This window comes from Euprymna scolopes, chromosome 38, assembly GCF_053919585.1.
Source record: "Euprymna scolopes isolate OS-2025 chromosome 38, ASM5391958v1, whole genome shotgun sequence".
In the NCBI taxonomy this organism is placed as follows: domain Eukaryota; kingdom Metazoa; phylum Mollusca; class Cephalopoda; order Sepiida; family Sepiolidae; genus Euprymna; species Euprymna scolopes.
In genome coordinates, this window is record NC_136519.1 from 20,791,770 (window position 1) to 20,817,018 (window position 25,249).

The 25,249-nt window shown below is 34.2% G+C and overlaps 1 protein-coding gene across 1 annotated transcript in view; it reads right to left on the reverse strand.

Annotated features, from left to right (window-relative positions):
• Positions 1-25,249, reverse strand: part of LOC145263032 (uncharacterized) — a 376,016-nt gene that overhangs the window by 189,436 nt on the left and 161,331 nt on the right. Inside the window, exons 24-27 of the mRNA XM_080119864.1 lie at positions 21,494-21,603; positions 18,407-18,556; positions 10,741-10,834; positions 311-474 (exon numbers count right to left, since the gene is read on the reverse strand). Coding sequence (XP_079975990.1) covers positions 311-474; positions 10,741-10,834; positions 18,407-18,556; positions 21,494-21,603 — 518 coding nt within the window. The remainder of the gene's footprint in view (positions 1-310; positions 475-10,740; positions 10,835-18,406; positions 18,557-21,493; positions 21,604-25,249) is intronic.

Below are 25,249 nucleotides of genomic sequence, written 5' to 3' on the forward strand. Positions count from 1 at the left end.
GTTGTTACTAATAGCTGCCATTAACTTTAATTGATTTCGGGAACAATATTTGGGTGATATCGAAGTGTCATTCGTCTAAAACAACATAATTATAGCAATTACAAAAAAAAAAAAAATGATTAAACCAATCAGCCCATTGTGCCGCACTATTTTTGTCAATCTAAATAGAAACCGACTGTAAAAAAAATTGTTGAATGTATCTCGTTTCCTAATCTGCGAAACTGCTTAACGGTAAACTTTCCTAATAAGTCTAACATTATTTTTTTATGTAAAAGTAATAAAAGAAAAAGGTTTTGCAATTAAAACATACTGCAATTTGTTTCGTCCGATCCATCTCGACAGTCCATGTTTTCATCACATTTATATTTCTTTTCAATACAATCACCGTTTTCACATCGGAATTGATCAGGAGTGCATTTGATTGGGCAGTCAATTTGCAATTTTGTGCATTGGAATTTGGCTGCTTGACAAACACTGAAAATGAAAAAGATAACAACTATAGATTTTCACAGATTTTGATTTACTGGTAGAAAATATTTACAATCACACTGTGAAACTTGAAAATTTTCAGAATTATATAGTTCTACAATTACAAAATAGTGGGCATCAGTTTTCTTTGAAAATTAAAAGCAAAATAGTATTTCTACATGGTTCCTTTTTATCAATTAATCCTTTTTTCTAAAACATTGAGCAGTAAATTTTCTCTATATATTTTGAAAATAAAAAAAAACTTGCCGCGTTTACCATGTTGAAACACTTTCATTACAGAACTTGATATCTTATTATGATTTGTTTAATACGAAGATTAAAATATTGTCAGTCATTTTTATTATGAAATCACGGCTATTTTTGTTTCAAGGAAAATCATGCAGTCATTAAGTTTTGCTGTCATTTTGGATGTTTATATAAACTCAGTCTGCGATGATAAACTAAAATATTTCTGTTGAATGTTTATTATTTTATTATCTTTACTTTCTGTGAAAAGTTACAGTTCGACTTGAAGATTGGTTCGTAATTACAATACATTAAAGAAAAAACCGATGCGCAAGTTTGCAATGTTTCAAATGTTTTTTGATGAATTGCTTACAATGTTTCAAATGTTTTTTTGGATAAATTGCTTACAAGGTTTCAAATGTTTTTTTAATGAATTGCTTACAATGTTTCAAACGTTTTTTGATGAATTGCTTACAGTGTTTCAAATGTTATGGATGAATCGCTTACAATGTTTCAAATGTTTTTTGATGAATCGCTTACAATGTTTAAAATGTTTTTGATGAATTGCTTACAAAGTTTCAAATGTTTTTTGATTAATTGCTTACAGTGTTTCAAATGTTTTTGATGAATCGCTTACAATGTTTCGAATGCTTTTTGATGACTCGCTTACAGTGTTTCAAATTTTTTGATGAATTGCTTACAAAGTTTCAAATGTTTTTGATGAATTGCTTACAGTGTTCAAATGTTTTTTGATGAATTGCTTGCAATGTTTAAAATGTTTTTTGATGCATAGCTTACAATGTTTAAATTTTTTTTTGATGAATTGCTTGAAATTTTTCAAATGTTTTTGATGAATTGCTTACATTGTTTCAAATGTTTTTTGATGAATTGCTTACAATGTTTCAAATGTTTTTTGGATAAATTGCTTACAAGGTTTCAAATGTTTTTTAATGAATTGCTTACAATGTTTCAAACGTTTTTTGATGAATTGCTTACAGTGTTTCAAATGTTTTTGATGAATCGCTTACAATGTTTCGAATGCTTTTTGATGACTCGCTTACAGTGTTTAAAATTTTTTGATGAATTGCTTACAGTATTTCAAATGTTTTTGATGAATTGCTTACAGTGTTCAAATGTTTTTTGATGAATTGCTTACAATGTTTCAAATGTTGTTTGATGAATTGCTTACAGTGTTTCAAATGTTTTTTGATGAATTGCTTACAGTGTTTCAAATGTTTTTTGATGAATTGCTTATAGTGTTTCAAATGTTTTTTTTATGAATTGCTTACAATGTTTGAAATGTTTTTCATGAATTGCTTACAATATTTCAAATGTTATTTCATTAATTCCTTACATTGTTCAAATGTTTGATACATTGCTTATAATGTTTCAAATGTTTTTTAATGAATTGCTTACAATGTTCAAAATGTCTTTTGATGAATTGCTTACAGTGTTTCAAATGTTTTTTGATGAATTGCTTACAGTGTTTCAAATTTTTTGATGAATTGCTTACAAAGTTTCAAATGTTTTTGATGAATTGCTTACAGTGTTCAAATGTTTTTTGATGAATTGCTTACAATGTTTCAAATGTTTTTTGATGAATTGCTTACAGTGTTTCAAATGTTTTTTGATGAATTGCTTACAGTGTTTCAAATGTTTTTTGATGAATTGCTTATAGTGTTTCAAATGTTTTTTTTATGAATTGCTTACAATATTTGAAATGTTTTTCATGAATTGCTTACAATATTTCAAATGTTATTTCATTAATTCCTTACATTGTTCAAATGTTTGATACATTGCTTATAATGTTTCAAATGTTTTTTAATGAATTGCTTACAATGTTCAAAATGTCTTTTGATGAATTGCTTACAATGTTTCAAATGTTTTTTGGGTGAATTGCTTACAGTGTTTCAAATGTTTTTTTGATGAATTGCTTACAGTGTTTCAAATGTCTTTTGGTGAATTGCTTAAAGTGTTTCAATTGTTTTAGGATTAATTGCTTACAAAGTTTCAAATGTTTTTTGATTAATTGCTTACAAATTTTCAAATTTTTTTTGATGAATTGCTTACAATGTTTCAAATGTATTTTCATGAATTGCTTACAGTGTTTCAAATGTTTTTTAGTGAATTGCTTACAGTGTTTCAAATGTTTTTTGATAAATTGCTTACAATATTTGAAATGTTTTTTCATGAATTGCTTACAATATTTCAAATGTTTTTTGATTAATTACTTACATTGTTCAAATGTTTGACACATTGCTTATAATGTTTCAAATGTTTTTGGATTAATTGCTTACAATATTTCAAATGTTTTTTGATGAATTGTTTACTGTGTTCCAATGTTTTTTGATGAATTGCTTACAGTATTTCAAATGTTTTTTGATGAATTGCTTGCAATGTTTAAAATGTTTTTTGATGCATAGCTTACAATGTTTAAAATTTTTTTTGATGAGTTGCTTGAAATTTTTCAAATGTTTTTGATGAATTGCTTATATTGTTTCAAATGTTTTTTGATGAATTGCTTACAATGTTTCAAATGTTTTTTTGGATAAATTGCTTAAAAGGTTTCAAATGGTTTTTAATGAATTGCTTACAATGTTTCAAACGTTTTTTGATGAATTGCTTACAGTGTTTCACATGTTTTTGATGAATCGCTTACAATGTTTCGAATGCTTTTTGATGACTCGCTTACAGTGTTTCAAATTTTTTGATGAATTGCTTACAGTGTTTCAAATTTTTTTGATGAATTGCTTACAGTGTTTCAAATGTTTTTTGATGAATTGCTTACAGTGTTTCAAATTTTTTTTTGATGAATCGCTTACAATGTTTCAAATGCTTTTTGATGAATCGCTTACAATGTTTTTTGATGAATTGCTTACAGTGTTTCAAATGTTTTTTGATGAATTGCTTATAGTGTTTCAAATGTTTTTTTTATGAATTGCTTACAATATTTGAAATGTTTTTCATGAATTGCTTACAATATTTCAAATGTTATTTCATTAATTCCTTACATTGTTCAAATGTTTGATACATTGCTTATAATGTTTCAAATGTTTTTTAATGAATTGCTTACAATGTTCAAAATGTCTTTTGATGAATTGCTTACAATGTTTCAAATGTTTTTTGGGTGAATAGCTTACAGTGTTTCAAATGTTTTTTTGATGAATTGCTTACAGTGTTTCAAATGTCTTTTGATGAATTGCTTAAAGTGTTTCAATTGTTTTAGGATTAATTGCTTACAAAGTTTCAAATGTTTTTTTATTAATTGCTTACAAAGTTTCAAATGTTTTTGATGAATTGCTTACAATGTCTCAAATGTATTTACATGAATTGCTTACAGTGTTTCAAATGTTTTTGATGAATTGCTTACAGTGTTTCAAATGTTTTTTTAAATAAATTGCTTACAATATTTGAAATGGTTTTCATGAATTGCTTACAATATTTCAAATGTTTTTTGATTAATTACTTACATTGTTCAAATGTTTGACACATTGCTTATAATGTTTCAAATGGTTTTGGATTAATTGCTTACAATATTTCAAATGTTTTTTGATGAATTGTTTACTGTGTTCCAATGTTTTTTGATGAATTGCTTACAGTATTTCAAATGTTTTTTGATGAATTGCTTGCAATGTTTAAAATGTTTTTTGATGCATAGCTTACAATGTTAAAATTTTTTTTGATGAATTGCTTGAAATTTTTCAAATGTTTTTGATGAATTGCTTACATTGTTTCAAATGTTTTTTGATGAATTGCTTACAGTGTTTCAAATGTTTTTTTGATGAATTGCTTACATTGTTTCAAATGTTTTTTGATTAATTTCTTACAATGTTTCAAATGTTTTTATGAATTGCTTAAATATTTAAAATGTTTTTTGATAAATTGCTTCCAATGTTTAAAATGTTTTTTGACGAATTGCTTACAGTGTTTCTGTTAAGTTTGCAGGTGGAAACAAGTAACGCAGCAAGCAATACAAATGACGACTCCACGAACTAAGGTAGATCAAATAAGAAGTGTATTAGGAAAAGGTATATTTACAAGAGAGTCTTTGCTGGAGAAACATATCTGCTCTCGGCGGCCTTCGGTGGCTTCTGGTGAACACACACTCAGACTAACTGAGTCTTCCTATTTATGTGTAATTACTATCCACATATGCAAATGAATGTGTGCCACCACAACACCCTCCTCCCAAGATTTGAAGTCGCACAGATTTCAATATCTTTTTCTCTTGGGATTTAACATTAATGGTTCATTAAACTTTCTTTTTCTACCTGATCTTCGGGGTTCAAGTGTATATTGAGGCGGTTCCACATTAAAGGATTCGTATATGATGTCCATGGTTTCCTCCTCTTCGACTGCTGTTGTATAATCACCATCTTGAATGTGGCGTTTTTTTTATTTGTTACAGGTGCCGTTTATGTATATTTTGTGGACCTTTAATCATGTATGTACAATCATCAATGCGTTTATCCACTACTCTACATTCCCAGTAAAAAGTGTTATTCCTGTAGCACTTGAAATATACTCGATCTCCCGAGTTATATTTCTTTCTTATCCTGTGTGTAGTGTTTCGGACAATTGCCTGTCTTGGCAATAGTTTATCAAACGCTGATTTCACCTTCTTTTTCTTTACATATACGGTAGGGGCTGCCCAGTCGCTATGTTCTATTTTTGATAGTATTCCTGTCTGCTCCAATCTGTCTAATTCTTTATTAATCTTTTCCAACCCAGCGAACGGAACGTTTCGCTTTTTTCTAAAAATTGGGCTGGTGTTTTCTTTAAGTTCAAACGAGGCCTTAAATTTATTGCAACGACCTAATTTAGTCATAAATACATCAGGGAATAATTTTTTTAAGTCCTCTTTTATATTTTCTGTTGTTGGAGTAGTACATTCTATTTTTTTACAGAATGTATTAATTGGCTTATCCCAGAGTCCAAATTTCTCAATTAAATCTATTCCAAACAGATTTTTGCTATTTTTCAATACGAACATTTTTAATTTCTTCGTAATCCCTTTCAATTTTATCGGAAGGATAACTTCTCCTTCAAATTTTATCTCACCACCAGTTACCGTCCGAGCTGATTTACTTGTTTTCATCATGGTTGGTTTACCCAACTTTTTCCATGTATTCAAGTTTATTATAGAAATATCGGATCCTGTATCCAGTTGTAATTTTATTGGCGTTTTGAATATTTCCGCTTTTATGTATTTTCGCCAATTTTTGTCTAATTTTTCATTTGATTTTGTTTGCTGTACTCTCTTTCTGGTGAAATCTTTATATCTGCAACAATCGCTTTTGTGTCCGACTTTCTTGCAAATGTAGCATTTTTTCTTCTTATAAGGGCAATCCGATTCCCAATGTCTTTCTGCGCATCTCTTACAGTTATATCTAGGAAGCGACTTGTTATATTCTTTACTATAATTATAATTATTATATTTGGAATATCTCGTTCCGTTTTGACTGCTTTTATTTGTATAGTTCTTGGTTGGTGTGTATGGTTTTCTAACCTTTCTTACATATGCCACTCCGGATTCTTCTATCTTTTTTGAATCCTTTTTTAGTGTAATGGCCCTTTCACAATCCTCTGCTAATTTCTGAAGTGTTAAATCTTGCTCAGATTCCAGCTTAGACAACATTCGTCTGCGTATTTCTGCATTTTTCGTGGAGACTAACCCTTGTGCGAAGATTAGCCATTTGAAATCTTCTACTGTTAGTTCCGCTAGCTTAAAATTATCACAGTTTTTATTGACAACTGATGCGTATGTCAAATAATCTTGGTTGTCCATCTTCCTTAGATTCATACACAACCATCTCTTACGAAAAAGAGATATATTCGGATTAAATAATTCTTTTAGTAATTTTACAGCTTCCATGAAATCTAATTCCGTAGTTTTTTTAGGCAGTATATAATCTACGAACTTGCTGTGTTCTCTTACACCCAACTTTCTGAGTAAAAGGCTCACTTTCTGGCTATTTGGCCAACTTTTGCAGTCCAGTTGAAAGACATTCTCGTATCTTGTATAGTATGCTTCAAAAGTCTTCTCTTCCTCCGGCACATAGTTAAATGTGTCAATGCTATTAAATATAGTTGTATGCGAGAAATTAGTACTGTCGACATTTTCTTGATTAGTCTTTAATAGTTCCAGTGTTTTAGCAAAACGTTCATTTTGCCTTTCTTCATATTCAAATTGTAATTTCTTCTGCCTTTCTTCTTGTTCCATTTGCCATTTCAATAATTTCTCCTCTCTACGTGCATCTAGCTTGGATTGCGCTTTTTTTTGCGTCTGCAAAAATTGCATTAACATTCTAGATAAATCTTCCATTTTTTTTTGTATCCTTCCGTAGCAGTAATGCAGTTACGAAGAAAAATTGTACAATTTCACATGCAACACAATATCCGTACCATATAAAATGGCTTGCGTTACAAAAAAAAATTGTTCATAGTTCCTGTTTTCAATAGTAATATCACTGCTCGAATAATATTTTCTCACTTCGCTAGCGAGTCAAGCTCATCCAACCACAACATAAGAACTGAGGCTTTTGCTGAAACCACAAAATACGATTTACTTTTCCGTTTTAGACATTTCCTAATAAATAACAGCCGAACTCGAGTCACAATTGAAAAAAATAAAATGTATGGTCTACATTTAAATTTTTTTTTTTTTTTTGCGTGACGTTTTACTGTCTTATATCTGTTATCCAGTGACAATTTTAGTTTAAAAAAAATCTTTCCTTGATTTTAGTTTAACTGTGGTATTTTTTTAAATACCGAAGAGAAAAATTTGGTTTACCAAAAAGTCTTTAGTTGGTATTTACAGCAATTTAGGAAATCCACTGGTGAACTTTTTTTTCGTATGTTACTTCCTTGTAATTTAGTAATACGAATCTGTTCTTCGTAATTTAGTAATACGAATCTGTTTGTCGTTTTACAAAAATTCACTTTTACAGTTTGTTATTTTTTTTTAAGATGGATTCCATGGGAAATGGCGTAAATCGTCGCTTTTTTTTTTTTTTGCCACGTTCGAGTTTTTTTGGGCTTTTTTCTTTGAGACTGCAATTAAAGGTTTTGGTTTGTCTCTTTTTTTCCCGACTAGTATTTTAGTAAATTAAATACTATTAATTGAGGTTACTTTTTTTTTAACCTGAATGTAGTTTTTGTTCTTGGAATTTGGGAAACAACCGTTTCTTTCTTTTAGTGTTGTACTTCGCGAGGAAAATATTTTACAGTTTTCCAATGTTCGCTGAATTATTCATTTTTTCCGCTTGAGTCGAACTTCTCTTTAGCGTAAAATCCGTTTTTACGACTATTTCGTTCATCAAAACTTGTACTCCTTAGAAAGGTCAACCGTTGCGTTGTACTTTTTTTTTTTAGTGAGTTCTTTCCATTTCTTCATCAAACTGTTATATTTGACGTTCATCCTCGTCGTCACTGTTAAGTTTGCAGGTTGAAACAAGTAACGTAGCAAGTAATACAAATGACGACTCAACAAACTAAGGTAGATCAAATAAGAAGTGTATTAGGAAAAGGTATATTTACAGGATATTTACATAATGGTGTCAAATAAGAGAGTCTTTGCTGGAGAAACATATCTGCTCTCGGCGGCCTTCGGTGGCTTCTGGTGAACACACACTCAGACTAACTGAGTCTTCCTATTTATGTGTAATTACTATCCACTTATGCAAATGAATGTGTGCCACCACAACAATTTCAAGTGTTTTTTTATAAATCGCTTACAATGTTTCAAATGTTTTTTCATGAATCGCTTAGAATATTTCAAATGTTTTTTGATGACTTGCTTACAATGTTTCAAATGTTTTTTGATGACTTGCTTACAGTGTTTCAAATGTTTGTTGATGAATCGCTTACAATGTTTCAAATGTTTTTTGATGAATCGATTACAGTGTTCAAATGTTTGATGAATTGCTTACAATGTTTCAAATGTTTTTGGATGAATTGCTTAAAATATTTCAAAAGTTTTTTGAGGAATTGCTTACATTGTTTCAAATGTTTTTGAGGAATTGCTTACATTGTTTCAAATGTTTTTTGATGAATTACTTACAGTGTTTCAAATGTTTTTATGAATTGCTTAAATATTTAAAATGTTTTTTGATAAATTGCTAACAATGTTCAAATGTTTTTTGATTAATTGCTTACAACGTTTCAAACGTTTTTTGATTAATTGCTTACAGTGTTTCAAATGTTATTTATGAATCGCTTACAATGTTTCAAATGTTTTTTGATGAATCGATTACAGTGTTCAAATGTTTGATGAATTGCTTACAATGTTTCAAATGTTTTTGGATGAATTGCTTAAAATATTTCAAAGTTTTTTGATGAATTGCTTACAAAGTTTCAAATGTTTTTGATGAATTGCTTACAATGTTTCAAATGCTTTTTGATGAATCGCTTACAATGTTTCAGGTGTTTTTTGATGAATTGCTTAAAATATTTCAAAGTTTTTTGATGAATTGCTTACATTGTTTCAAATGCTTTTTGATGAATCGCTTACAATGTTTCAGGTGTTTTTTGATGAATTGCTTACAGTGTTTCAAATGTTTTTTTGATGAATTGCTTTCAATGTTTAAATTTTTTTTAATGTATTGCTTACAGTGTTTCAAATGTTTTTGGAGAATTGCTTACAATGTGTCAAATGTTTTTTTAATGAATTGCTTACAGTATTTTAAATGTTTTTTTATGAATTTCTTGCATGTTTCGAAAAATGTGCTTATCAAAGGGTGTTCCCTCATTGATTGTACATGAGACTGTGATGTCAAATAAAAGGACACAAAATGAAAATTTCAAATCGTTGTAGTTCGTAATTATTTCTATAATTATCTTTTTTTAATATATATATATATATATATATATATATATATATATATATATATATACTAATGAGTCGCCACTTATCAAGGCCAAAAAGTATTCGAGGATAAGGATTAATGAGATTGTCAGAAATTTATTCCTTAAGAGGACGGCTCGACAAGTATGTGCTGACATTGGATTTGAAGTTGTATCCTGCAGAGAAAAAGTCCCACTGCAATTTGTCGTATAGATGGAAAGTTCTTGAAAAAAAACTTTATTTATGGAAATTCTATTTGGTTTAAGTTACACAAAGGAAGAAAAGGGAAATTCTTTGCAGTGTTGGCAAAAAATGAGTTCTTGCTGCTTTACAAGGATAAACCTTTGAATTAATTTGATTAAACTTATGTCATTTTGTTACAACAATTCAGACGATTTCCCATATTTATTTTATGATACTTTTTTTTGTTTGTTTAGACCTTTTTTTTACTTTTGTTCACTCTAAACGAGGCATATTGCCACTGAAGCATAAGAAACTACTGTGATACAGGTCAGATTTATAATGGTGAAGAATAGGACAGCAAGATGTTGTTTGTTTACATTACATTTGCATTTCTGAATGTTGGTGTGGTCGGGGAAACAGGGAGAAGGAAAGGAATTCCAAAGGCTGTTTGTTGGGGAAGGTATTTTCGTTATGTGAATGCAAGTGCAGAAATTTTCATTGGAGCACATTATGTGCAAACACTTGTAAAACAAGCACAGGAAAGCAAGAGTGTGGCGATGTGGCAGGGGAATGAGCTTGCTAGACAGTGCAGTACCTATTAGGTATAGAAATTCTTTTTTTGCACCCTGTCCAAATGTGAAAGGTAATTGGTTGGTGCATCAGCCCAGATGTGGCAACAACAGTCCATCCATGCATGAATGGTGGCGTTATGTCACTCATATAAATTACAATTACATATTTAGTTTTCAGTTGAAACATATTATTAATTGAGTACCAACATTGGTGCAACAAATGGTATATCAACAAACTAAACATTGATTAACATCAGCATTCATAAAAAATTATTATTTATCGTCTCAGAAAAAAAAAACAAAAAATAATGGTTACAAAGTGTTAAGGAACACAGATTCGCAGTCTTGTTAAATTCTTTTGTTTTTTGTTAAGACCTTTACAAGTTAACAAATCAAATAAGTTGGTAACATATGACTTTCTCTTACCATTCTTTACAGCCCATGATTAATTTTGTACCAGGTGGATAGTCAATTCCATTTCGTCGGCAAGGACATTGAAAGGCGGGTACACATTTTTCACCTGAAATCGCACACCATAATTAATTCAAGAACAAAAATTCAAACATCGAAATATATTTTTGCAACGAGACGAGACGAAGATTGAGAATTCAGATTATTTGTACATTTTCTCATCTTGAATTTTATTCTCACAACGTTTATGTTGATGTAACCGACTTTCTCCTTTAATAAAAAAATTACTCTCATTAACTATTTATCCCTATGCATTAACTAAAGGATTTTATGAAACCATCAAATTATAAAATAGAATGGAAGAATGTAACAAAAATCTGAACCAATATGGAAATTTTCAGTTCTTCGATTTATGTTGAGAAATATTACTAGACAAACAAGCCGTGCGTGTATGTTCCCCCTCTGGTGTTGCATGTGAGATGACGCCACAAAAAATAGTGAAGAAATGATGAATGTGAGAAGTATGAAGGGCCAACGTTGCCTTCACATTTTCGCCAAGTTTCAGAAAAATCTAATGGATGGGGCAAACGTTATGGGGTAAAAAGTGTCATTTTTTGCAATTTTGGGGCATTTGTGACCCCTTTTGAGCTCCTGGGAACACTGAATCCCAGTGAAAATGGACAAACGATGCAGTTTCATGCCTTAAGACATGTATATTTGAATTCAGCACCATGGAAAACTACTATATAGACATACATATCAAGTTCTTGAGTAATATAAAAAAAGAGCTCCAAAAAGGCATGTTTTTTTAGCCCTAAAAGTCTCAGAGAGATGCGAACCAGAATTTTGCCAGGGTCACCCATACTGAATTTATATTAAAAATAATGGCCTCCACATTTTGGCCAAGTTTCAGGAAAATCTAATGGGTGGATCAAACGCTATGGGGCAAAAAGTGTCAGCAAGTTCGACAAAATGATTTTGAGGATTAAAGTTTGAATCAAAATTAATAAAATCAGATTCCTTGGTGATAACGTGCGCTGTCGCACCACAGTCTACAAGGAGGTTTTTACCGTTTGTGGTATTGTCAAAGTTACATGTGAATAGAAATGTATGTTCTTCCTCAAAGTTCTTAACGTTTTTTACAGAGTCCATTTTAGAGCGTTTATATCGACATTGGAAACTTTTGTGGTTGGGTCGTCCACAATTATAGCAGATAATTTTATTCTTTTTCTTGGGAAAATTACTTTTGGAGAATATGTTGCAGTGAGGTGCGTAATTTGGTGGTGTCTGTTTTCGAGAAGCATTTTTGAACTTCATAATATTGCTGGAGTTATTATTGTCCACGAGCATACGATTATTCTCTTCGTAACTGTGCAATGCCACTTTAAATTCGCTGAAATTTATGGGTTTGTCTTTCTGAGTTATAACAGTTGTAAATGGTTTAAAATCGGCTGGAAGTCCCTTGAGGGTCATTGATATCAGCAAGCTATCACTTATTATTTCACCTGAGAGCTTTAAGGCATTGGCGGTTGTTTCTGCCCTTATAACGTAGTCAGTAATTGTTTCATCCTCGTTACATTTCAAAGATGTTAATTCTGTATACAGGGATATTATTTTCTGTTTCCCTTTTGATAAATAATGTTCTCGTAATATGTTCAATGCTTTCCTCCCATCATCCAATGCGTCTCTTATAATCAGAGACAGACTTCTATCGTCTAAACATTGAATCAGTTCTGCAAAAACAGTTGCGTTTTTTTTCGAGAAATTCGGTGTCGTTTGGATTCTCTGTTGTAGATTGTATGACTTTGTGTAGTTTTCGAATCCTTAGATATCCCAGAAATTTAACCTGCCACAATTCGAATTTAGATTCCGATCCGTCAAAGAAAAGACGGTGGCTGGGCGCATAACCTGTTAAGTTTTCAGACATTGTGTTGAACAAAGATGGCGGCATAGTTCAGATCAGTAACCAAGATGGTGACCGAGAATCAAATGTGGTCCGTGGCGTAGTTAACCTCTTAAGTTCTGAAATATTATGTTGAACAAAGATGGCGGCGTAGTTCAGATCAGTAACCAAGATGGCGGCATAGTTCAGATCAGTAACCAAGATGGTGGCGAAGAATTAAATGCGGTCCGTGACGTAGCAAATGGCGAACTGATTGAATCCAAAATTCGACAATTTTTATAATAATTTTGCGACGTTTTCATTGGTTGTTTAGCACAGCCGTTAGTTATAAAAATGATTGACGAATCCATTCGTCTCATACCCCCATCAAAATCATTTTACACATATCAAGTTCTTGAGTAATATGAAAAAAGAGCTCCAAAAAGGCATGTTTTTTTAGCCCTAAAAGTTCCAGAGAGATGCGAACCAGAATTCTGCCAGGGTCACCCATACTGAATTTATATTAAAAATAATGGCCTCCACATTTTGGCCAAGTTTCAGGAAAATCTAATGGGTGGATCAAACGCTATGGGGCAAAAAGTGTCATTTTTGGCCATTTTGGGGCATTTTTGACCTCTTTCGAGCCCCTAGGGATGCCGAATCTCAGTGTAAATAGATAACAGTGCAGTTTCAGGCCTTAAGACATGTATATTTGAGTCGACCACCGTGAAAAACCACTATATAGTCAGACATACGCAGTTTTTGTTGAGAAATATGAAAAAAGAGCCACAAAAAGGGGCGTTTTTAGCACTGAAAGTCCCCGGGGATTCTCAAACCAGAATATTGCTAGGGTCACCCATACTCAATTTATATTAAGAACAATGGGCTCCATATTTTGGCCAAGTTTTAAAAAAATATAATGTATGGATCAAAAGTTATGGGGAAAAATGTGTCACTTTTTGGCCATTTTGGGGCATTTTTGACCACTTTTGAGTCCCTAGGGGCGCAACAGGAATTTTTGTAAAAAAATTTTTTTCACTGTGCACATTTATTTAATGAAATACAATTTGTGGCAAAATTTCAGGAAAAACTAATGGACGGTTATCTGGCAATAGTCTGAACTAACGGACGCACGAACGTCACTGAAAACATAGGTCCCTTTCCAATAAATCGGGGGACCAATAAATTAATTGATAGGCAAATGAAACTTAAACTTTACTAGCAGGAGTACCTAGCATTGCTAGGGATCGTATAAAATAATGAGAAAATTGAAGTTGCTTTTGAACATACCTATTACTTTAAGATAGAAGAATTTTTTATGTCTATGTATCATTTGATATCTCGAGCAAAAGAATAGTTTACCTACCCTAGGACGGCTATTACACATGTGTGAAATAATTGTACCTTGCCTAGGACAAGTAATTTACAGTACGTATATGAAATAATTTTACCTTTACCAGGATGGGTAATGAACAACACATATTTAAAATAATTTTGCCTGCCCTCGGACAGATAATGTAAATACATATATGAAACAATTTAAACTTTATTACTAGTGTGATTACAAAATATCAGGTTTTCTTTAATAAGGCGTTGTATATTTTTTATCGGACTGAACAAATGATCGAAAACATTATTGTACAGAATACAACTTATCATTATCGTCGTCGTTGACATAATTCAGATACAAGTATACATTTTGCTTATTGACATTTTCTATGACGTGAAACAAGTCCTATCTGTGCACGGAAGAAGTGGCCACAGCCACCACAGGGAATAGTAAGAGGATTCACCGGTTATTATGCTTCATCTTTTCTTTGAGTTTTTTTTTTTCTTCTTTTTGTCTTAGAGCATAGTGTCATCAGCATATCTTGGAAACAATTTTGTCAGGGAGGTAATTTATGAATATCAAGAATAATAAAGGTCCAAATCATAACCCGGGATTTTTGGAAAATCTACAACAGCGTAGTTAATAATGGACAGTCAATTATTCCCCCACTAACAAACAACCATGAGGTTGCTTGCACGGCAACTGACAAGGCTAATCTGCTTGCCAGTCGGTTTGCCTCAAACTCCACACTGAACTCGGTACACCACTCACTCCCTGATTTTCCTCTGCGAACAGACGCCACACTTGACGATTTGAAAATCACCCCTTCTCAGGTACATGCTATTATAAAAAACCTAGACACCTCTAAAGCATGTGGACCAGATCTCATCCCGGCTGTGCTATTAAAAAAATGCTCTGCCGAGGTTGCTCCAGTTCTGTCCAAACTTTACAATAAATGCCTTAACGAATCTTGTTTTCCCGACTGCTGGAAAACCGCCTCTGTGGTACCAGTCTTCAAGAATTCTGGTGAAAGAACTGACCGACTTAATTATCGCCCCATTAGCCTCCTCCCGCTTTTCGCCAAAATATTTGAGTCCTTAGTTAATCAAGTCCTAGTCCAGCACCTAACAGCTGCTAAACTCCTGACTGACAAACAATATGGATTCAGGCAAGCCCGTTCAACAGCAGATATCTTAACTGTAGTTTCTGAACGTATATACCGTTCATTGGATAAAACAGGGGAGGGTAGAGCGGTGGCCCTTGATATATCTAAGGCTTTTGACAGGGTATGGCACGATGGTCTTCTAAGGAAAATTAGATCATATGGAATCACTGGAAGAATTCATAACGTAATTAAATCCTTCTTAAGTAATAGAAAAATCAAAGTTGTCCTCGACGGACGTACATCCAAACAACATGACATAAATGCGGGAGTGCCTCAGGGGTCTATCCTTGGACCTCTATTGTTCCTGATATTCATAAACGACCTCCCTGATAATATTGTTTCGGAGATGGGTATATTTGCCGATGACACCACTCTCTATAACAGATATGAGGGGAAAACAAATGAACACATATCCAAGAAAATGGCAGAAACACTAGAGGATGACCTCCAATCCGTAGTGGAATGGGGACAAAAATGGTTGGTCTCATTCAATGCTGCTAAGACTAAGCTTGTTTCCTTCAATAACTACAAGAAACCTTCTCTACCACCAATAGCAATGGCCAAGAACACATTGCCTGAAAGTACTTCTTTTAAACTCCTCGGCCTAACGTTTACAGGGAATATGAACTGGAATAGATACATTGAGAGCATTGCCAAGGCTGCTGCAAGGAAGGTTGGCTCCCTCTACCGTGCTAGAAAACTACTTACGCCTGCCAGTATCCTATACCTCTATAAGGCAACAATTCGCCCATGTATGGAGTACTGTTGTCACATCTGGGCTGGTGCATCTGCTGCTTGTCTCTCGCTCCTGGACAGGGTTCAAAAAAGAGTCGCCAACCTGATAGGTCCTGAACTGTCATCTAGGCTTCAACCTCTGTCCCATCGACGAGATGTTGCATCCCTCTGCCTGTTCTACAAATACTTTAATGGTGAATGCTCTGACGAACTGCAAACACTTGTACCTCCCCGACGTAACTACCCCCGGCAAACCCGACAAGCTACTAAGTCTCATCCCTTTACAGTAGAGATCCCTAGGTGCAAGAAAGCCTTTTACTCCAATAGTTTCTTCCCCAGAACTGCGGGTCTTTGGAACTCCCTTCCGGGATTCTGCTTTCCCAACTGCAATGATATGCAGAAGTTCAAGTGTAATGTTAACAAACATCTTTCTACTCTTCTCCCTTCATAATGACCCCGCAAATTAATTCCCTAATAGTAGCCCCCTACTTCAAAGTGGCACTGTGCCTTGTTTGGGGTGAAAATTGAATAATAAAAAAAAAAAATAAAAATAAGTATCGACCCCTGAGTCACACCCACATTTATGTGATGTTGTTTTGATGTGCAACCATTGAGGACAACCTGGATTTTTCTCTTATTTAAGAAAGATTTAATTATGTTTAGTATTCATCCAGTAATACCATATGATTTAATTTTCATAAGAAGACCATTATGCCATACCCTGTCAAAGGCCTTAGATACATCTAAGGCTATTGTCCTGGCCTCCCCTGCTTTATCCAGTGCATGGTATATGCATTCAGAGATTAGTTAGGATATCGGCTTGCTTAAATCCATACTATTAGTAGAAAATAAGTTTTAAATCTATAAGGTGGTGGACTAGTCCTTGATTAATTAAGGACTCAAAAATGTTGGCAAAGAGGGGGGGGCGGCTAATGTAACGATAGTTTAGTGGATCAGTTCTTTCACCAGAATTCATGTAGACTGGTATCAAAGAGGAAATTTTTCAGCATTCAGGGAAGCAAGATTCAGTAAGGTATTTGTTGAATAGTTTGGAGAGTTCTAGTTCTCTTATAGTTGTTGTGTCATCAAAAAGGGTTTAGTATCCAGGATGAGGTTGAAGAAGTACTTCGGTCTTTGCTATGTTGATGTTGAGCCATATTGCATATAAACTCTTGTGAAGTTGTCTGCTGGCATCTGTAGATCTTCAATAGTATGGACTAGAGTACAGTTGTCGTTGGTGTATTACAACTCAGTGATTCAAGTGTGGTTTGTACATGTTCTGGATCTGAAGAAGGCAATGTTAAAAAGACGTCCATCCATTCATTATCATGGTGCTATTTCAGGGTTATTTTCTAAAATGTATTTGCAATCAGATAGAGAAAAGTATTGGGCAAGCACACAATCTTATTTTAGTCCTCCTGTGATAAGGAATGGATCTGATAGGCCAGTTCGGTGTTGCACTCAACACATCCATGCTAAAATGAAGGCCTTGCATAAGTGAGGTGATTTTTGTTAGACAGCCAATGTGTTCGAGCACTTGCCACATGGCTGTTCTTGGGATGCAGTCAAGCGCTTTTTACTAAATCATAGAATATAATGCCAAGGGCCTGTTGGTGTTCTTTGCATTTATCCTGGGTCTGTCTGGTGCAAAAGATTATATCAATGGTGCCCCTATTAGGTCTAAATCTACACTGTCTTTCAGAAAAAATGTCCTCTAATAGGATAAAGAGGTGGTTAAGCAAGATTTTAGCAAGGATCTTTCTTGGTAGGGATATTTCTTGGTAGTTCCTGCACGCACTTTTGTCTCCTTTCTTAAAAATGGTGATGATATTAGCACCCTTTCAATCCATCGATATTTCTTCTTTCTCACAGTTCCAGAGAATCAGAAGAGGGATTTTGGTTTGAAGTGGAAGCCCTCCATATTTAATCAGTTCCAAGAGAGTTATCTGGCCCTGGTGCTTTGAAGGGCTAGATGGTTTTGAAAGCAGCTTTTCAATTGAGACAGCAGCATTAAGTAAGTCTAGACTCTCAGACAAGAAAAGAATAGATGAACTAGGGACCGATTATTCAATCTTTTGAAAAGGGAAACCTGCTCCAGAACAACGGATCCATGGCGCGGGTTTTGCGATTAAAACATCCCTCATGTGATCCTAAATATCTGCTAAATGATCAAAATTGAAAAATTGAAACTTGGCAGGCATAAGTTGACTTAATTTGTATCCTCCACAAATATACATTTATACTTTTAAATGCATTAATTTGTAAAGTTTTGATATCTATATGACTTAAAAACATCAAAATAAGAGAGATAAATTTTTTGGTTTCGATTCTAGTCATATATATTTTTAAACTTTTGAAATCACTACAATATAATAGTCATTAGTAATTGTTATAATGTTCAATGTAGATTTTTCATATTTTCATATACTTTTAAAGTCAATAATCCTAACATTAGATTACTAAAACGCTTTTCATTTCATGTAGTCACAAACAAACAAAAATAATAAAGACTCCTATTTGAGGTGTTTTTAAATAAGGAGACTGGTTTAATTTGGGCTAAATCACTTACCATCACGAATGTATCCCGGTCTACAGAAGCAACCTTCAACACAAACTGCAGAATTGCATTCAGCTTCCGGTTCATCTCCAATATTTCTGCACGTCTGTGGGCAAGGTGATCCACAGGGAATATACTGGAAATTGTTGCTGCATTGCATGGCTTAAATAAAGAAAACATTTTCATTAAATCCAAAATCCAAAAATCTAATTCATGTTTTATAATCAAATAGCAAGCTGATCACTCAAAGAGAATTTTAAACATTCCTTACATACCTCGGCAGGCAATTAGTAAAATTCATGATGATTTTAATTATGTATTCATTGTTGAGGTAATTATGATTATATTATAGAGAAATTGTTGGCGATTTCCCAAGCCTTGATGAAGATGAAGTATGTTTTAAAAATCATTTTAGCACAAACGCTGCACCCAATGGTGATGCACCAATTTGAGAGCTTTTGTGGAGTATGAAGTACTCTTAGTTATCATTACTATCAAGTCCAATGTAACCTGGAATGGTAGTACTTGTCAGGCTTTCATCTATGGGTTAAGTAGAATTTATTCCGGATACAACATTCAACTACCTAAGACACTTGTATCTCCTCGACGTATATACCCCCAACAAAACGACAATGTTTATTCACATTTTGATTGGACAATCGAGGTTGAAAGAAAATGAACATCATTCTTCTAATAATGAAAGATTTTGATTCACATTTTTCTGTTTTCTTCGACAGATCATGCAAAAAAACACAAATTATTTTTATTAGCGTAAGTGATTGTTTTTTTTTAATCATGTTCACTTCAAACAAAACATATTGCCACTTAGATGTAAGGGGCTATATTTTGGGACCATGTTTATAGGAGACTATGAAAGGAGATGAGCAAGATGCAGTTTACATTGCATTTAAACTTCTGCATGGCAGTACAGTCAAGGAAGCAGGTAACGGAGAGGGAATTACAAAGTCTACTTGTCCAAGAGAAGAAGCTATTAGAATAGAAGGCTTTTTGGCATCTAGGGAACTCTACAATAAAGGGGTGGGATTTTGTTGCTTGTTGCGGATATTTACGTAGAGGAAGTACAAAAAGGTGATGGGTTTATCAGAGCACATTCCATTAAAATATTTGTAAAACAGCCACAGTGGTGCAACATTGGTGCAATGAGACAGGGGTGGGAGCTTAGTTGAAAGTGCGGGACTTATTAGATTAGAGATTCTTTTTTGGGCCCTGTCCAAGAGGGAGAGACTAGTGGTGGCTGCACCAGCACAGATGTTTACATTAATTATAGCTTAATGTAAATATTGGTTAATATTATTTCTTACACTGTTAGTATGAAAGTGGAAGTAAAAAGTTTCCTAGAGTTTTAATTTCACCATTCACTTGGAATCAAAAATCTGAGCATGACACTTAACCTGTTTTACAAGTATTTTAATGGAATGTGCTTTGATGAATCCATAGCACTTGTGCTCCCTCAGTGTACATACCCCCGACTACTTCAACAACAACAACAAAATCCTATTCCTTCACTGTTAAGGTACCTATGGGGTGTTTTAAATAAGTTCCCAGACTTTTTTGTATGAGCTCTTTTATTGATAGTATACGTATGAAACTCTATTTCCCTTTGAAGTAATCTTCTCCGGCTGCAATGCACTTGTTGCACCGTTCCAACAACTTCTAGAAGGCCTCCTGGAAATCCTCTTGTATGAGTGCGTCAGTGACCATTGTAACAGGCACGTTTATCTCCTATATATCATAATGACAGCCTCTAAGGTTTTCCTTTAGCTTTCCTAAGCTAAAACACAAGTCACAGGGAGCAAGGTTTGTTCTATCGGGAGAGTGAGAAATTGTCTTCATGCCCATATTCGTCAAATAGTCTGTGAGAAGAATGGAGCTGTGGACTGGTGCATTGTTCTAGTGGAAATGCCACTGACCCTATTTGAAGAGTGCTGACCTCTTGCGATAGAATCTCTTCCTGAACTCCCTTAAAACCTTAACATAGTACTCCTTGTTGACTGTTTGTCCAGTGGGAACCCAGTGTGTGTAGATCATGTTCGTGCTGTCAAAAAAAGGGATCATCATATGTTTCTGAGTGGATTTGCTCTGTGGGTCTGGGAGAGCCGACATGCTTCCCCTGGGAACTCTGTCTCTTGGTCTCTGGGTCATGGCAGTAAATCAAGCTTTAATTGTAGGTTACTAAAGCATCAAGAACTGCAGGATCTGAATTGATTAGCTCAACTATCTCTCTGCTGTCATGACAACGTCTTGCTTTCTTCTGATCTTCTCTGAGCAAACTTCAGTTCCTTGCAAATAATTGTGTGTACAGTTCACTCACTGACATCAAACTGTGCATTTATTGTCTCTAAAGACACACGACGATCCTTATCGATGAAATTCTTTATTTGGCCAATTAACTCTGGTGTTCTGATTTCCTTACTCTTCCAACACCTCCCATCATCCCTCATAGACTCCCTACCTTCCTTGAATCTTATGCCACTCAACAACTGATGCTCGATTCATGTAAAATGGTCAAAAAACAATCTGAAGCATTCCATACGTTTCTGTGGCATTTTTTTTCAAGTTTAAAACGGAATTTTATTGTATATCATTCTTTTATAGTGTCCTCACGTCAAGATTGCATTTTTGAAATTCACCAGCTGTGATAATCAGGTGTATTCCAATTCCTGCCGTACCTGTTCGTTTGAATTTGAAATCATAAAAATTGGTCAGTTATGTAAGATATATAGCAATAACATACTGAATTTTCAAGAGTCTGTAATAATTTTAAATGTATTTACAAAAAAGTGAGGAAATTTATTGAAAGTACCTCGTAGATGTCAGAAAACCTTCCACTCTAATAGTTTCTTTTCTCAGACTGTTAGACTCTGGAATGCAAAAGTTTAAATGTAATGTGAACAAGTGTCTCAATGCTCAACTCTCCACAATCCCTTTTTTAGACATGATCTCAATTAGTCGTCCTTTACGATCAAGTGGCAATATGCCTTGTTTGGCATGAAAAATAAAAATAAAAAAATCATTAGTCTTGACAGCAAAGATGATATTTTGGATATAAGTGTTTGGGTTTTATTCAATCATACTTACGACAAAGGTTTTGACGTCTCCATCTGATGTTGATTTTGAATCTACTGCAAAGTGCAGCAAAGTTGGCAAGAGCAGAGCACAGGCATTCACAATCTCCTCCAGAGTCGCAACTGGTTAAGAAAGATAAATATAGATTTTAAAAGTGCTGCCATCAAATAAATGAACTTAATTTTTTTTTATCCTTTTTTGTTTCACGTATAATAACATACTCTGTTTATATGCATTTTATTTCACCCACCAATAATCAAATAATAATCATAATAAAAAAGCTTATTTCTATAATTCCCTATTTAATTGCCTTTGCAAAAGGATGTTTTTGTTGTTGTTGTTGTTGTTGTTGTTGTTGCTGTTGTTTTCTTTATAAGACTTAGACGTTGCTGATGACATCATAATGAACATAGTATTGCTTCGGATGATAGCTAGAGAGATGTGTTAGAACATGCAAACAGTCTCTCAGAACTCGTCTCAGAGAATTTTTTTCCTTTAGCACTAAAGCTGACAGTCTAATCCAATTTTAAAATGACATTTTCCTTGTTGACTGTGGTATGTAGTTTGTCCTGTTCAGTTTTAGGCGGTCCATTCTCCCAAACTGTGCTTTCTTTCTTTGAGAAAGGGGTTAGTTTATTACTAATCGCTCGAGACCCCCTTAGTGGCATTTTTTGCAGACCAGAGTGTTTTTCCTCTGGAATACTTACTCTTCAATTCCATTTTCCAATCATTGTGTTACATCATCCTGCCGTGTGAGGGAGATAAATCATCTCTCAGAATTTGTCCATAAAAATGGCTATCATTTGATCAATGCCTTGTATGAATCATGAAATATTGAGATTGAGAGCCTCCGATGCAAATGCATAGCATATTTAGAAAAATGACGAAGAAAATAAATTATGATTCTTTCCGTGTTTATCAAACACTCTGTCAGTCAGAGATTTGAAATAGAATTTTGGCTGCTAAGTGTTTTTGTTTTTTTTTACACAGGAATCACCACTTATCAAGGCCCGGAGGCCATTCGAGGATAAGGGTTAGTCAATGTAATTATAGCATAGTAAACATAAGTAGTGGGAATTTCGTAAATTGGATTACTTAGGGGGACAGTTCATTAAGAACTTGTTTACGTTGGACTTGAAGACAATCAGATTGTAGTCAGCTGTAAAGCAGGCAATCGGAAGAGAGTTCCACAGGCATGCAGTTCTAAGAAAGAAGCTTTTTTCATGGAATCTACACTTAGGTTTAGGCACAGATAAAGAGTGTGGGAAATTATTGATAGTGGTTTTGGCTAGACGAGTGTTTTTTGTTAAAGTTTGGCAAGGGAGGACCATAGATGTAAGCTCAGCTGAGCACTTCCCATGAAAATAACGACCAGGCAAAGACAGGCTCACAATGTCGCTTCTGTGGAAAATAGGTTGCAGGGAAGAGAAAAGGGCATCCCCCACTAAGATACAAAGTCTATTTTGAACTCTGTCAAGGCAGAATAAGCTGCTTCTAGCAGCTCCTGCCCAGATGTGGCAGCAGTACTCCATCGTTAGATGTACCTAGCTTTTATATAAATATAGAATTGCATCAGCAGTGAGATACCTACTGGAGCGGTAGAATCATCCCACCATTTTTCCAGCGACCTTGGCAATGGATTTGATATACGTGTTCCATTTCAGGTCAGGAGTAAAGGTCAAGCCCAGAAGCTTGTCAAAAAATGAAGCCTCCCCAAAATGAGAGCCATTAATTTCAACCGATGCCAGATTGGCATCAGAGCATAGATGGTGTAGAGATAGAAGCTTGGTTTTAGATGTATTAAAAGTAACCTCTTTCTCCATTGTACCACATGGTCAAGATCAGAGGAGAGAGAATCAGTCATTTACGGTCTTTGATGTGCTACCATAAATTATAGTGTCGTCAGTATAAATGTCTACAAATGATGTAAGGATGTGATTTGGAAGATCATTAATGTAGATCAGGAAGAGAATTGGGCCGAGGATGGACCCCTGATGGACTTCAGCATTAATACTGAGAGCTTCTCATTTCTGCCCATCAACCACTACTCTTATGAACCTATCAGAGATAAATGATTTAATAATTGAGAAGACATTTCCAGCTATACCATAGCTGGAGATCTTGTGAAGTAGACCTTTATGCCATACCTTATCAAATATCTTTGATATGTTAAGAGCAATTGCCCTAGAATGGAAGCCTCCATCGAGAGATTCACTAATCCTATGAGATATAACTGTAAGCACGTCTGCTGTAGATCTAGCAGAACGGAAGCCATATTGTACGTCACTAAGAAGGTTGTTTTTGCTGAGATGGTTGACTACTTCTCTATTTAACACAGATTTCAGCAGCTTACTCATGATGCACAGGAGACTGATTGGTATGTACTGAGAGGGAGATGAGTGATCACCTGAATTTTTAAATACAGGGCATACTGATGAGATTTTCTAAGGTGTTGAGAAGTAATTCTCCTTAAGACAACACTTAAATAATTTTGTAAGTATGGACACTAGTTCTAGTTGAAGCTTTTTGAGCACTATAATTGGAATGCCGTCAGGGCCAGTTGCTTTACTGGAATCAAGGATTTTGATTAGCTTGGCAACATCACGTACAGATATTTGTATGTCACATAGTGTGCTTTCAGATATACGAGGAAATACTGGGGGTTGGTGGCCTTGGTCATAAAGGGTAGAATTAGCTGCAAAGATCTTGGGAGAGAGTTTGACTTTGTCTGATGCTGACGAGATTACCTCAGGTCCATTGATGATAGTTGGAATAGAGCACACATTTCTGTTCAGGATTCTGTTTGCTATTAGCCAAAACTGATGGGACCCTAGCCGCTGCTCATCTACTTTGGACTTGACAGACCGAGCATGCAACTCTCTCGCATTCTTTATTACTTTTTTAAAGAGGTTGCTGGTAGACCTGAAGGCGGCTTTAATCCCAGTACATCTATTACATTAGAAGAAAAAGGAAATTGAAATATAATATAAATGAAAAACAGAATTAAATAAAGGAGTAAAATGTCTAACATCAATAACATTACATGAAAGTAATAACAAATAAAATTAATGAAATGTAAGTTTTCAAAACCAATAAGTAAGAATCAGGAAGTTTCATCGAATGTTCTGATGGCTTAGCAAGCCGAGAGCAGGCTCAAGGTGTTTTCATGAATAGTGGCATTGGAGAAGCACTCATAAAGTCAAATCGATTCATGATGCTCCCTGGTTTGGCGCATCATTAATAGACTACAAGCGCATGATGAAGCTTATCATTCCACTCATCTCCATCGCGATTGATTGGAACATAAATCTGTTGAGAAGATTAGTATATTTCGATTGCTTGTGCTCACTGCTGAGGTTGCTGCATATCCAGGTTTTATTATCGATTTTGTCATTAACAACGGTGCAAAAGTGTTGACACAAGTCGCATCCTAGATAAGTGATTTGTCGTTGGCAAAAGGAAACGTACAAGGTCATCTGGCTGTTTGCCATCCTCTCTGTCGAGGACAATTGGTTCAAAGGCCCATCAGACGATATCATTAGGAGTGATGTATTTAAGAAATTTGCTGGTGCTCCTTTGTACATGGGGTCAAGGTTCAGTAAGTATAAAGCCAATTAAAAACCACATTGCCTACTGATGAGATGGCCATCAAGGTATCCCTGCATATCATTGAATTGCAATAAAATAAAGACTGTTGAACATTCATAAATGAAATTTGGAGGGCTAGTCAAGTATAAACTGAAATTTATTTGTACCAAATAGAGTTAG